The sequence below is a fragment of the Somniosus microcephalus genome, chromosome 22 (genome assembly GCF_052327205.1).
Source record: "Somniosus microcephalus isolate GS21.2 chromosome 22, FLI_Smic_1.0, whole genome shotgun sequence".
NCBI lineage: Eukaryota > Metazoa > Chordata > Chondrichthyes > Squaliformes > Somniosidae > Somniosus > Somniosus microcephalus.
In genome coordinates, this window is record NC_141008.1 from 18,295,211 (window position 1) to 18,310,125 (window position 14,915).

Here is a 14,915-nt window from a genome sequence, read left to right on the forward strand (position 1 = left end):
AGATTAACATAACCAGGTCTGACAAATTCAATTGACCGAGATCTTGGGTGAATATTCAACACAAAGTAGCATTAGCCTAGCCGTGGCGAAGGCTGTTTGTATTGCCACATAGCTTTGTACTCCACAGATTCACATGGAGGTTTCGTAAAGACATTCCAGACAGACAGAATACTGGGATTAAATACTGGGCACCTTAACTATTTAAAATGTTTAAAGCAAGGAGAAACCATTCTATTTTTATCACCGAGATAAACAGATTTATCTTCTGTTGTGTTTTGTGCAGTTCGCTCTTCCCAGACGTGGTGAACTGTATGCAGACGGACAACCTGGAGCTGAAGAAGCTGGTTTATCTCTACCTCATGAACTACGCCAAGAATCAGCCTGACATGGCCATCATGGCTGTCAACAGCTTTGTCAAGGTACTTTCATGAAAAGCTGACACATATCGTGAACAAAGATGCTGTCCAGGGTTGTACAAAGTCACATAGGCCAGAAAGCCCAGGCTCTGATTTCAGGTCTGATCACTGGTGGGGGACTGCAGTTGACCTCAGCACCCCCGGGAAGAGGAGTGGATCGATTAGTCAGGGTTTCTGCCCCAGTGATGACTTCTGCTGGAAAATGCTTGCGTCTGGATATCGGGTGAAACCACGATTGGGCTTTGCCCTCCACAGTGAAATAACCTGCTGATTCTTACTAAGCCAGCTCATGTGTGAAGAAAGGCCAATTGAGAATGGAGGTACCAGAGGGCTGCTGCATGGCAGGGCGGCTCTGCCCCAGTGGGAGGCGGTCCCCGGGCGGCTCTGCCCCAGTGGGAGGCGGTCCCCGGGCAGCGCTATCCGAGTACAGGAGCAAGGATGTCTTGCTGCAGTTGTACAGGGCCTTGGTGAGACCACACCTTGAGTATTGTGTGCAGTTTTGGTTGCCTCATCTGAGGAAGGATGTTCTTGCCATGGAGGGAGTGCAGCGAAGATTCACCAGACTGATACCTGGGATGGCAGGAATGACGTATGAGGAGAGATTGGGTCGATTGGGCTTATACTCACTGGAGTTTAGAAGGATGAGGGGATCTCATTGAAACATAAAATTTTAACAGGACTAGACAGACTAGATGCTGGAAGGATGTTCCCGATGGCAGGAGAGTCCAGAACCAGGGGTCACAGTCTAAGGATAAGGGGTAAGCGATTTAGGACTGAGATGAGGAGGAATTTCTTCACCCAGAGAGTGGTGAACCTGTGGAATTCTCTACCACAGAAGGCAGTTGAGGCCAATTCTTAAGGTTAAAGGGATCAAGGGATATGGGGAGAAAGCAGGGACAGGGTACTGAATTTGGATGATCAGCCATGATCTCATTAAATGGCGGAACAGGCTCGAAGGGCCGAATGGCCTACTCCTATCTTCTATGTTTCTATCCCAGTGAGAGGAGGTCCCTGGGCAGCGCTGCCCTTGGGAGGGGGTGGTCCCCGGGCAAACCCCCTAGTGAGGGTCGGTCCCCGGGCAAACCCCCTAGTGAGGGTCGGTCCCCGGGCAAACCCCCTAGTGAGGGTCGGTCCCCGGGCCAACCCCCTAGTCAGGGTCGGTCCCCGGGCAAACCCCCGAGTGAGGGTCGGTCCCCGGGCAAACCCCCTGGTGAGGGTCGGTCCCCGGGCAAACCCCCTGGTGAGGGTCGGTCCCCGGGCAAACCCCCTAGTGAGGGTCGGTCCCCGGGCAAACCCCCTAGTGAGGGTCGGTCCCCGGGCAAACCCCCGAGTGAGGGTCGGTCCCCGGGCAAACCCCCGAGTGAGGGTCGGTCCCCGGGAAAACCCCCTAGTGAGTGTCGGTCCCCGGGCAAACCCCCTAGTGAGGGTCGGTCCCCGGGCAAACGCCCTAGTGAGGGTCGGTCCCCGGGCAAACGCCCTAGTGAGGGTCGGTCCCCGGGCAAACGCCCTAGTGAGGGTCGGTCCCCGGGCAAACCCCCTAGTGAGTGTCGGTCCCCGGGCAAACCCCCTAGTGAGTGTCGGTCCCCGGGCAAACCCCCTAGTGAGTGTCGGTCCCCGGGCAAACCCCCTAGTGAGGGTCGGTCCCCGGGCAAACCCCCTAGTGAGGGTCGGTCCCCGGGCAAACCCCCTAGTGAGGGTCGGTCCCCGGGCAAACCCCCTAGTGAGGGTCGGTCCCCGGGCAAACCCCCTAGTGAGGGTCGGTCCCCGGGCAAACCCCCTAGTGAGGGTCGGTCCCCGGGCAAACCCCAGTGAGGGTCGGTCCCCGGGCAAACCCCCTAGTGAGGGTCGGTCCCCGGGCAAACCCCCTAGTGAGGGTCGGTCCCCGGGAAAACCCCCTAGTGAGGGTCGGTCCCCGGGCAAACCCCCTAGTGAGGGTCGGTCCCCGGGAAAACCCCCTAGTGAGGGTCGGTCCCCGGGAAAACCCCCTAGTGAGGGTCGGTCCCCGGGCAAACCCCCTAGTGAGGGTCGGTCCCCGGGCAAACCCCCTAGTGAGGGTCGGTCCCCGGGCAAACCCCCTAGTGAGGGTCGGTCCCCGGGCAAACCCCCTAGTGAGGGTCGGTCCCCGGGCAACTACCCCAGTGAGGGTCGTTCCCCGGGCAAACCCCCTAGTGAGGCAGTGCCTGCAAATTTGTACCTTCGGGGAAGGGGGAAAAAATTACATTTTGAAAAAAACATAGAGCAATTTTTTTAATTCACTGAGCGACAGTAGCAGCTTGAAAGCACGGCAAAACTGTTTGAACTTGTTCAGACAGAGTGGTCTAGTCACCTGTTTTACTGTTATTTATATTCCTGCTCCTTCATATGAACAAGTCTTGACAATTGATGTTTCCTTTTTTTTCTGTTTGTCGATCAGAGTATTAGAAATGCCTTTTATTACGGAATGTAATTCATGTTGTTCTTCGCTGTGCCCCTACTGTCCATCACACCTTTCCCCACTCTAGTGCCGTCAGTAATTACCACAACATGTTTTATTCTGTGGCTTATAACTGCAGTTACGAGGTGGGGGAAAAAACAGTGTACCAGTGACTACAAGAACCCTGGGCTGGCCTGATACTGTAGTACATTCACTGGAATGAAGCTCAGCACAAAAATCCCAGGCTTATCTGAGCAGGCACGATGACTAAGCCTATTTCCGAGGCCTATCAATATGTGTTACACACTTACAGTAATTGTACCTTCAATTATTAGCCGTTAATATACAGTACAGCTATGATGGAAAACCTGAAGGTTCATGCATAATTAATATTGAGATGTGCATCTTTCTCAAAATAAGTGAATAAGTTTCTTATTTAAAAAGTTAAGCAAGGGTTCAAGAACTCCAGGGGCTAAACACACTAACTTTCTGCCAGCTTTTTCCCCCCCCTCCTCATTTACCTTGAAACCAGTGTCTCTTGCTCCAGGTCGGTTCATGGAGACGGTTAACTCTCCAGTACCGCACCCAAGTATCCATCCTTCACGAGTGAGCCTAAACAGTGAGTGTTGGTGGGAACGCAGCCAGGCCCAATCCTGTCCTCACATGGTGTGTCGACACGTGCACTTTTTTCCTGCAGGGGTCACTAGATAATGCTTAGGAGCAGTAACCTGGGTTGGATTTCTTTTGCCCTGCCTAACCCAGGGGCACTGAAGTTTTTAAAAAAAAAAAAAAAAAGCAATTCATAACCTGTCTTTTCTCTTCAAGTGCTAATCGACCAGCGGTGTACCCCAGCACCTTCTACTTTCAGTTCAGATTCCCAGTATTTTAATTGTAAGACTTGGGCTGCTCTGCCCCAGCTGATATTGTCCAACTCTGCGCAGCTCAGGGATTGAACCTGGCACCTTGTTGAAGCGTTTTAGATACCCAATTATTCTCTTCAAAGCGAACTGTTGAGAATAATCAGATCGCTAATTGCTTCCTGTGTTCTTGGGGACACTGGCCATTTAGATATTAATGATAAAGATAAATAATGAGCCCAGACATCCGAATGGTTCTTTAAAGGTGAAATTCAATTAATATTACTGTATACGATTGGTGTAAATATAAATAAATGCTCAGGGCCTGGATAGTGCGGGGGTGGGTGTCATCTCTGGGAACCTGGCTTAAATTCAGCCCATCATGGAGACAAAATCTCCTCTGTCTGTTGACTGGAAGCGTTTTATGTGAAATGAGTTTACAGTCTCAACCTAGTTCCTTGTTAAAATGGGCCCCTGCGAAGTCCTGCCTTAATTTAGCAATCAGTTGGCACTGTCACTCTGGTTAGGTGATGTGGGGTACAGGGAAAAGTCACATTGGCGCAGTAGCTACGGTTCTGAGATTGGTGCAGAGTAGATGGAGCTTTACACTGCCGCTAGCTGTGGTATAACTGAGCTGGGGGTGCCTGATGCCGACACCACTAAATGAAAATGTTCCATTCCTTATGCATACACAACACAACAACAGAAATACTTAGCGATTGTCATAAAATGTCTGAAGTTCTCAAATCGGGGTATACTGATAACATTGCTTTTAATTGAAATGCCTAAATTCTTTGTTCCTGCAGGATTGTGAAGATCCAAACCCCTTGATCAGAGCTCTGGCAGTCCGTACAATGGGCTGCATCCGTGTGGACAAAATAACAGAGTATCTGTGTGAGCCTCTCCGCAAGTGTCTGAAAGATGAAGACCCATACGTCCGTAAAACAGCTGCTGTCTGTGTGGCCAAACTGCACGACATCAATGCCCAGATGGTGGAGGATCAAGGCTTCCTGGATTCGCTGCGAGACCTGATTGCTGACTCAAACCCCATGGTAAGGAACTTATTCCTCTTTTGACGAGTGATTGAGGTTTGACTTGTGCTGCAATGCTGTGCTCCTTTGTGTTGGGAAAGGGCTAACATTAACCATTTGTCCAGTTGTGATCTCGATCCCAGTGAACTTATTGATGCTGTCCGGAAGGTCAGAGCATGTTTGCTGACTGTAAAGTTCCTCATGAAATGAGTTTCCACAATCCCAATTCAGTGGACACAGTGCCACAGTACAGACCTACAAGCTGTAGGTACAAATCAATAGATCTAGAATTCTACACCGTAAGTAGATTTCTCCTTTTTGAGTTCCTGATCTTGGCCTAGCTTCCATAACCAGAGATGACATCTCTCCTAATGTCATAGCATGTATAAATTCCATGAACAAAGAAGTTACAGTACAGAATGAGGCTTTTCATCCCACCGCACCACTATAATCCCATTTCCCTGTTCTTTCATTTTCTGATGCTTACCCATTCCCAATTTAAATTGCGATATGGTTTTTGCCTTAGTAGCTGGTTGTGTTAAAGTAGTGCAGTTCTAATAATTCTGTGTAGCTTCCCCCTTCATCCTTCCAGTGATAATCCTGAGTCTATCCCTTTGTGACTGACTCACCAACTAGTGGAAATAATGGGCCGGATTTTCCGATCGGAGGCTTCCTGATTTCCCAAGACTTGGGCCTCTGTTCTACGAAATGCGCAGAGGCCCAGGCATCCCAGGGGCCCAGGCGGTTCGCAAGCGTCCCTGGGATCACGTGGGCCATGGGGAACCAATCAAAGAAGGGAATCCCCCTTCACACTTTTGACAGGTCCGTACGGACAGATCTGTCAAACGTATGAATGGGGATCACTTAAACAGTTAAACATGAAATACATTTTTTTAAAATCACCTTTTAAAATGAGTTAAAATTACATTAAATTAAATATTTTTAATTTTTTTTCAATTTATTGAATAATATAATTAAAGTTTTTTACGGGGCTAAAAACGAACTTACCTTTTTTTAAAGTATTTTTTAAATTATAAATAAGTTGAGAAAAAGTTATTTATTTTTTAAAACTCTTATGCTGGTAAAAGCAGACCTTAGGACTGCTTTTACCAGGGGTGAGATTTTTAAAGTTTTTCAGCAGGTGGGAGTTGTGCAGAAAGCGGAAGTCTCTGCCCACGGAGGCCCATCTCCCGGGCAGGCGGATAATCTGTCGAGAGAATTCTTGACAAATCGGAAGTGCCGGGTTTTAGCCTGAAACCGGCACTTGCGAGGCTCCTACGGGTGTGTACACACCCGTGGGGGTCGGAAAATCCGGCCCAATGTTTCATTGATTACCTCTCAAAACCTTTCTTAATAAAAACTGTTATTAGATCCCGCTTTAATCTTCCAGTGAAAAGAATTCCAGTTTTTGAACCTTTATTCAAGACTATAACTCCTTCATACAATTCTATAGAATCTTTGCTTTTAATTACTTGACCATGCTTCCTATAATGGAGTGCCCAGAACTGCACGATACTACAGTGGTGGCCTAACCAATGTCTTTTTAACATCATTTCCTTGCTTTTATATTCAGCACCTCATATATAAAACCCAGAATCCTGCTTGCATTTTTCTACCTATAGTCTCATCGTTACAGATCTGTGTACCTGCACCCCTGGTTTTCTCTGTTCTGCTATTCTTAAGAAGCTTATTCTTTGGGGTATATGTCCTTTCACTGTTCTTTGTCCCCAAAATGTACTGCTTTGCACTTCTCTGCATCTACCATCTATCTGTCCACTCCACTGACCCTGTTCTAGAATCAGACAGCACAGGAGGAGGCCATTCAGCCCACTGTGCCTGTGCCGGCTCTTTGAAGGAGTTATCCAATTAGTCCCACTGCCCAGCTTTTTCCCCATAGCCCTGTAAACTTTTCCTTTTCAAGTATTTATCCAATTCCCTTTTGAAAGTTACTATTGAATCTGCTTCCACCGCCCTTCCAGGCAGTGCATTCCAGATCATAAAAAACTAAAACTAAATTAGCAAATTCCCTATCTGTCTTCCTGCAATTTTCCTCCCAGTTTGCCGTGCCCCTAACTTGCTACAGTCAGTAAATTCAGTGACATTTACATTTAACTTGTGCTTAGGTACAACTTATTTATGTAAATAGAAAACAAAATAAAGTCCAGCTCAAATCCCTGGGGCACACCATTACCCAAACCCTGCTAATCCAAAAAATTGTTTACCTTTTTTCTTGCTTTCTGCTTTCAGCTAGCTTTCTTATCTAGGCCTTTGTATTTCCTTTAATGCCATATACATATAATTTTGCTAATGGGTCTCTTGTAGCATCTTACCACACGCCCTCTGAAAATCTGTAAAAACAGCATCTACTGCATTCTCATTAGCCATACACCTTGAAAAATTGCAATTAAGTTAGTCCAGCACAACCAGTACTTTTCAAATCAATGTTGAACATCCCTTATTAACACGTCTTTCTAAATGTTTCATCCTGTAATATGTACTCGAGAACCTGGCCCATAATCGAGGTAAGACTAACTATAGTTTTCCAGCTTATCCCTGTCCCCTTTCTTGAACAGGAAGCCACCAACCAAAAGTTTTTTTTTCTGTACGCTACTTCTAGTCTTGGGTCCCTCCTTCTCCAATTTTCTCCCTCCATCATAAATCTCGTCAGTGAATCTTAGCTGGGAAGTATCACGGCTGCGTGTGATTCTAGCCTTGCGTTCTGTGTATGCACATGTGTATACACGCACCACACACACATTACATAGGATATACGGCACAGAAACAGGCCATTCGGCCCAACCAGTCCATGCCGGCATTTATGCTCCACTCGAGCCACCTCCCATCTTTCCACATCTAAATCTATCAGCATAACCCTCTATTCCCTTTTCCCTCATATGCTTGTCTAGCCTCCCCTTAAATGCATCTATACTTTTCGCTTCAACCACTCCCTGTGGTAGCGAGTTCCACATTCTCACCACTCTTTGGGTAAAGAAGTTTCTTCTGAATTCCCTATTGGATTTCTTGGTGACTATCTTATATTGATGTAATGAGAAAGGGCTAATCAATAATCTTGCAGTAAAGGGGCCTTTAGGGACAAGTGACCATAATATGATTGAATTTTACATTAAGTTTGAGAGTGATGTAGTCCAACCTGAAACTAAGGTCTTCAATCTAAACAGAGGAAACTACAAGGGTATGAGGGACAAGTTGGTCATGGTAGATTGGGAGACTACACTAAAGGGTATGAAGGTGGACATACAATGGCTAACATTCAAGGAAATAATGCATAATTTGCAACAAACATCTATTCCTCTAGGGCATAAAAACCCAAAAGGAAAAGTGATCCAACCATGGCTAACAAAAGAAATTAAAGCTAGTATTAAGTCAAAGGAGGAAGCTTATAAAGTTGTCAGAAAAAGCAGTCAGCCTGAGGATTGGGATCTTTTTAGAAATCAGCAAAGGGGGACCAAGAAATTGATAAAGAAAGGGAAAATGGAATATGAACACAAACTAGCGAAAATATAAAAACGGATTGTACAAGCTTCTATAGGTATGTGAAAAGGAAAAGACTGGCAAAGGTAAATGTAGGTCCTTTACAGTCAGAGACGGGAGAATTTATAATGGGGAATGAGGAAATGGGAGAGAAATTAAATAAATACTTTGTTTCTGTCTTCACGGAGGAAGACACAAAAAAACTCCCAGAAATACGAGAAAACCAAGGGTGTGGTGAGAATGAGGAACTTAAATAAACGATTAGTGGAAAAAACAGTACTAGCAAAATGAATGGGACTAAAAGTCGATAAATCCCAAGGACTGGATGACCTACATCCTGGGGTTTTGAAAGAGGTGGCCATTGGGATAGTGGACGCATTGGTTGTCATCTTCCAAAATTCTATAGATTCTGGAACGGTTCCTGCAGATTGGAGAATAGCAAATGTAACCCTGCTATTGAAGAAAGGAGGGAGAGAGAAAACGGGGAACTACAGACCTGTTAGCCTCACATCAGTAGTTGGGAAAATGCTGGAATCTATTACAGGAAACTCTCTCTTAACCGGCACCTAAATATCTGGAAATCTCTCTTAACCGGCAAAATTCAGGAGTAGGATCAGGTAAGTTTTACTATATATTAGTGGCTGTGTAACCGGGGTTCCTGCACCTGTGGCCGTGCAACAGGGACTCCTGCATCTGTGGCTGTGTAACCGGGGCTCCTGCACAAGTGCCGTGTAACCGGGGCTCCGGCACCTGTGGCCGTGTACGGGGCTCTCGTACCTTGGTAAGTATACCTCTCTGTAATCCGGACTTTTTGATCAACTGGCACCACGCCGGTCCCGTCGGTGCCGGATAAAAAAGAGTTTCCTGTATAAAGGATGCAATAAGTGGGTACTTAGAAACTAATAGTAAGATTGGGCAGAGTCAACATGGATTTATGAAAGGGAAATCCTGTTTGACAAACCTATTGGAGTTCTTTTAGGATGTAACTAGTGGAGTAGATAAAGGGGAACTGGTAGATGTGGTGTATTTGGATTTTCAGAAGGCCTTCGATAAGGTCCCACACAAGAGGTTGGTGAACAAAATTAGGGCACATGGAATTGGGGGTAATATACTAGCATGGATTGAGAATTGGTTAACAGACAGAAAACAAAGAGTAGGGATAAACGGGTCTTTTTCAGGATGGCAGGCTGTGACTCGTGGGGTGCTTGGGCCCCAGCTATTCACAATCTATATCAATGATTTGGATGAGGGGACTAAATGTAACATTTCCAAATTTGCTGATGACGCAAAGCTAGGTGGCAGTGTCAGTTGTGAAGAGGATGTGAAGAGGCTTCAAGGGGATCTTGACAGGCTCAGTGAGTGAGCGAGAACATGGCAGATGGAATATAATGTGGATAAATGTGAAGTTATCCACTTTGGTAGAAAAAACAGAAAGGCAGAGTATTTCCTAAATGGTGAAAGATTGGGGAATGCAGATGCTCAGAGGGACCTGGGTATCCTTGTACATGAGTCACTGAAGGTGAATGTGCAGGTGCAGCAAGCCATTAGGAAGGCAACTGGTATGCTGGCCTTCATTACAAGAGGATTTGAGTACAGGAGTAAAGAAGTCTTACTCTAATTAGACAAGAAACTTTTTTTTATCCGGCACCGACGTGGTGCCGGTTCATCAAAAATTCCGGATAACCAAGAGCTATAGTAAAAGATACGGAGAGCTGAGAGCTCCGTATAAAGCAACAAACCCTGTTGCTTAGCAACAGATGCAGAACAATGGCCACAAGTTCCAAGCATCTCTGTAGCTTAGCAACAGCTGCAGCCACACCCAATTGCACAGCAACAGATCGAGGAAGGCAAGTAATATGAAGTAAAACTTACCTGAACCTACTCCTGAATTTTGCCGGTTAACCGAGAATACCGGTTATTTAGGTGCCGGTAAATCGAAAGTTTCCTGTATAGGGCCTTGGTGAGACCACAACTGGAGTACTGTGTACAATTTTGGTCTCCTTACCTAAGGAAGGATATACTTGCCATAGAGGGAGTGCAACGAAGGTTCATTTGATTGATTCCTGGGATGGTGGGACTGTCGTATGAGAAGAGATTGAGTTAACTAGGCCTGTATTCTCTTGAATTCAGAAGAATGAGGGGGGATCTCATTGAAGCATACAAAATTATTACAGGGCTTGATGGGGTGAATGCTGGGAGAATGTTTCCCTTGGCTGGTGAGTCTAGAACCAGGGGCCACAGCCTCAGGATAAAGGGTAGGCCATTCAGGACTGAGGTGAGAAGACATTTCTTCACACAGAGGGTGGTGAATCTTTGGAATTCTCTACCCCAGAGGGCTGTGGAGGCTCAGTCATTGGGTATATTCAAAACAGAAGTCGATGGATTTCTGACTAGTAAAGGCATCAAGCGATATGGCGATAGGGCTGGTGAATGGAGTTGAGGCAGAAGATCAGCCATGATCTCATTGAATTGCGGAGCAGGCTCGAAGGACCGAATGGCCTACTCCTGCTCCTATTTCTTATGTTCTTATGGCCTCTAGTTATGCTCTTCCCCAAAAGTGGAAACATTCTCTCTGTATCCACTCTATCAAAACCTTTCATAATTTTAAAGACCTCTATCAGGTCACCCCTCAGCCTTTTTTCAAGAGAAAAGAGACCCAGCCTGTTCATCTTTTCCTGATATGTATACCCTCGCATTTCTGGTATCATCCTTGTGAATCTTCTCTGCACCCTCTCCAGTGCCTCTATATCCTTTTTATAATATGGCGACCAGAACTGTACGCAGTACTCCCTGTGGTCTAACCAAGGTTCGATACAGGTTTAGCATAACTTCACTACTTTTCAATTCTATCCCTCTAGAAATAAACCCTAGTGCTTAGCTTGCTTTTTTTTATGGCCTTGCTAACCTGTGTTGCAACTTTTAGTTATTTGTGTATTTGTACTCCGAGATCCCTTTGTTCCTCTACCCCACCTAGACTCGCACCCTCCAAGTAATAAGTGACCTCCCTATTCTTCCTACCAAAATTTAATACCTCACATTTATCTGTGTTGAACTTCATTTGCCAATTATATGGCCATTCTGCAAGTTTATTAATGTCCTCCTGTAATTTGTTGCAGTTCTCCTCAGTATTGACTATCCCCCCCGCCAAATTTGGTATCATCCGCAAATCATACTGGATAGTGCATTTACCCACAAGGGCATTCGGGGGCGCTCACTGTTCCTCTGCTGGATCAGCGAACGTTCATCAGAACTACAAATTACATAGAAATAGAAACTTTATCAAAATCGCCCGGTTCTGTATTAATTACTGTAAGTGTGACAGAGAGAATGCCCCTTGGTTATGTTTGATAAGTGAATCCTCCTGGGCAGGCACGAAAGTAGAGATATTATTGTGTCTCACTGCAGCCATGTGACATTCAATTTAGACCTAAAGATTATTTTTTTTTAATACAGAATGACATCACAAGTATGGGGGTAAGACACACGAGCTCAATTCCTGGGCTACATATAGTGCAGAGAAATCTTGATAGGAACATAGGAACAGGAGTAAGCCATTTAGTCCCTCCAGCACGTTACACCATTCAATGAGATCATGGCTGATCTGCGACCTAACTCCACATACCCGCTTTGCCCCATATCCCTTCATACCTTTGGTTAACAAAAATCAGATCTCCCATTATCTGCCTTCTCGATTCATGGAAGGTGAGCCAAGTGCTGATTCTCAGCCTCACTTGACCTCCAGTGGTCCTGTTGGCAAAGGTCGGATGGTGCTGCGCCGACGATCCTATTTCCTGGCTCGCGACTCCCATGTACACATACATGTTTGGCATGTGAGAGAGGGTCAGAAACCAGGGGTCAGCAGTGAAAGCATTGTGTGCTCATTTCAGTCTATGCTATTGGAACCATCTGCACAGCTCAGCTTAACATAGTTACTGACATTAAAATTCGTGCACCGCTGCCTGTTTAAATGTGAGCTTGTGTACAGGAAACTTTGGTTTATCCGGAGGTTGTATGTCCGGAAACCTCGATCTAACGGCAGAAATCAGCAGCCGTTTTGTTAGTTTTTTTTTCTTCTAGCATTTTTTTAAACAGTCAGTCTCTGGAAAGCCTCTCTGAAGCTGTTGCTAAGCTACAGAGACGCTTCCAAGGTACGGGCCAACTGTTTACAAGCTGTTGCTAAGCAACAGTGTTTGTTGTCAGATACGGAGATGAAAACCTCCTATCCTTCAACATTAGCGCTGGTCTGTCTGGAAGTTTTCATAGATCGGCATCGTGTCGGTGCCGGATATCGCGAAGTTTCCTGTATATGACTAGGCCCTTTAGCAGGCAGTCTCTGTATTGAGTTTAAGGTTGATCGCTCCACTGGACCAGCTTTGCACAGGCTGCTGATTGGGTTGCTGGAAGTGTGCACTACTGCCTTTACAGCTCTCATCAGTCGTTTCCGCTCGGGGTTGGCATTGGCGAGTGTTTTTTGCTTCCTCTCTTGTGGGCGGCTGTGTGGCAGTGCTGTGAGCTGGCAGATCAGTTATCCCAGTGCCAGCTCATCTCGGTGGCAGGAGAAGATGGGGGTGGTAGGGAAAGGTGCAGATCCCAGTTCATTCAAAGTCCAGAGCGGAAATTGGGAGCATGACTATCAATTTTCATAATCCATCAGTGTTGTGGGGAGGGTAATTGAGGTTCCACTGTAGCGTTTAGTGTGTGGTCTTAGTGTTGTCTCCCTTACCATTTATCGATGCTGTGTGTGGCATTTGAGGTTGAATGTACAGGGATTTGGGTGGTGAATTTGGTGTTACTTCAGTTGTGAAAGAAAATCTTGCACTGGGATCTTTCTCACTAACTAGCGGACTGCAAATGAACCCGAGTGGGTGGTGAGGGGGCCCGGGTGGGCTGCTGGGGGGTGGCGGGGCCCCCAGGCGGGTTGCTGGGGGCGGCGGGACCCGGGTGGGCTGCTGGGGGGTGGCGGGGTCCCCGGGTGGGCTGCTGGGGGGTGGCGGGGCCCCCAGGCGGGTTGCTGGGGGCGGCGGGACCCGGGTGGGCTGCTGGGGGGTGGCGGGGTCCCCGGGTGGGCTGCTGGGGGGTGGCGGGACCCGGGTGGGCTGCTGGGGGGTGGCGGGGCCCCGGGTGGGCTGCTGGGGGGTGGCGGGGCCCCAGGCGGGTTGCTGGGGGCGGCGGGACCCGGGTGGGTTGCTGTTATATTCTTATGTATATCTTGGTATATAGATGAAGCCGTTGTATATCTGTGTATGGAGATGGAGCCGGAATGTATGGTGTTTTCAGGATGGGTTTGTTGATTCATTTAGTTATAAGAACATAAGAAGTAGGCCCTTCGAGCCTGCTCCACCATTCAATAAGATCATGGCTTGTCTTCTACCTCATCGCCACTTTCCCGCACTATCCACATATCCCTTGATTATCTTGGTATCCAAAAATCTATCGATCTCTCTCTTGAATATATTCAACGAGTGAGCATCCACAGCCCTCTGGGGTAGAGAATTCCAAAGATTCACACACCCCCCCTCCGCCGTGTGAAGAAATTTCTCCTCATCTAAATCTTAAATGGCCGACCCCTTATTTTGAGACTGTGACCCTTTGCTCTGGACCCTCCAGCCAGGGAAAACAGCCTCTTGGCATCTACCTTGTCAAGCCCTTTAAGAATTTTATATGTTTCAATGAGATCACCTCACATTTTTCTAAACTCAAGGGTATATAGGCCTAGTCTACTCCATCTGTCCTCAGGACAATCCCTTCATTCCAGAAATCAGTCCAATGAACCTTCATTGCACTCCCTCTAAGGCAAGTAAATCCTTCCTTCGGTAAGGAGACCAAGTTCCACTGAGCGAAAACTCGTCCTCGGCGATTTCAATCTCCATCTTGACTCACCTTGCCCCCTCTCACCTCTGATTTCGCTGCCATTCTCTCCTCTAAACCTCTCCCTCCAGATAAACCCTCCTACCCGTATTCATGCCCACCTCCTTGACCTTGCCATTTTGTCGCCTCTGTACTCCTGTGATCTCCATCACAGACAAGGCTATCTCCAATCACGTCCTTGTATCCCTCCCCCATCTCCCGATTCCATTCCATCCCCACTTCCTTTTGTGCTGTCCGAGGAAAAACACTTCCCCAAGTCAATTACAATTCAGGATACCAACAGCCTAAACTTTGGCCTTTCATTCGACACGATACTTCAACTGTTCATTTGTTCAACCTGATCCTTGCCTCCACCTTTGACCCCAGTGAAAAATCTTTACTCTCTCCCAGCCTGGTCGTTCCCTGCTGATATGGCCCCCACCCTGGTCATTCCCCCTGATATGGCCCCCACCTTTACTCCCACCCTGGCCGTTCCCCCCTGATATGGCCCCCATCTTTACTCCCACCCTGGTCATTCCCCCTGATATGGCCCCCACCTTTACTCCCACCCTGGCCGTTCCCCCCTGATATGGCCCCCATCTTTACTCCCACCCTGGTCATTCCCCCTGATATGGCCCCCATCTTTACTCCCACCCTGGTCATTCCCCCTGATATGGCCCCCACCTTTACTCCCACCCTGGTCATTCCCCCTGATATGGCCCCCACCTTTACTCCCACCCTGGTCATTCCTCCCGATATGGCCCCCACCTTTACTCCCACCCTGGTCATTCCTCCCGATATGGCCCCCATCTTTACTCCCACCCTGGTCATTCCCCCTGATATGGCCCCCACCTTTACT

The 14,915-nt window shown here is 47.2% G+C and overlaps 1 protein-coding gene across 1 annotated transcript in view; it reads left to right on the forward strand.

Annotated features, from left to right (window-relative positions):
* ap2b1 (adaptor related protein complex 2 subunit beta 1) overlaps positions 1-14,915 on the forward strand; it is a 253,409-nt gene that overhangs the window by 15,667 nt on the left and 222,827 nt on the right. Inside the window, exons 4-5 of the mRNA XM_085964236.1 lie at positions 284-419; positions 4,493-4,738. Of these exons, the coding sequence (XP_085820362.1) occupies positions 284-419; positions 4,493-4,738 (382 nt within the window). The remainder of the gene's footprint in view (positions 1-283; positions 420-4,492; positions 4,739-14,915) is intronic.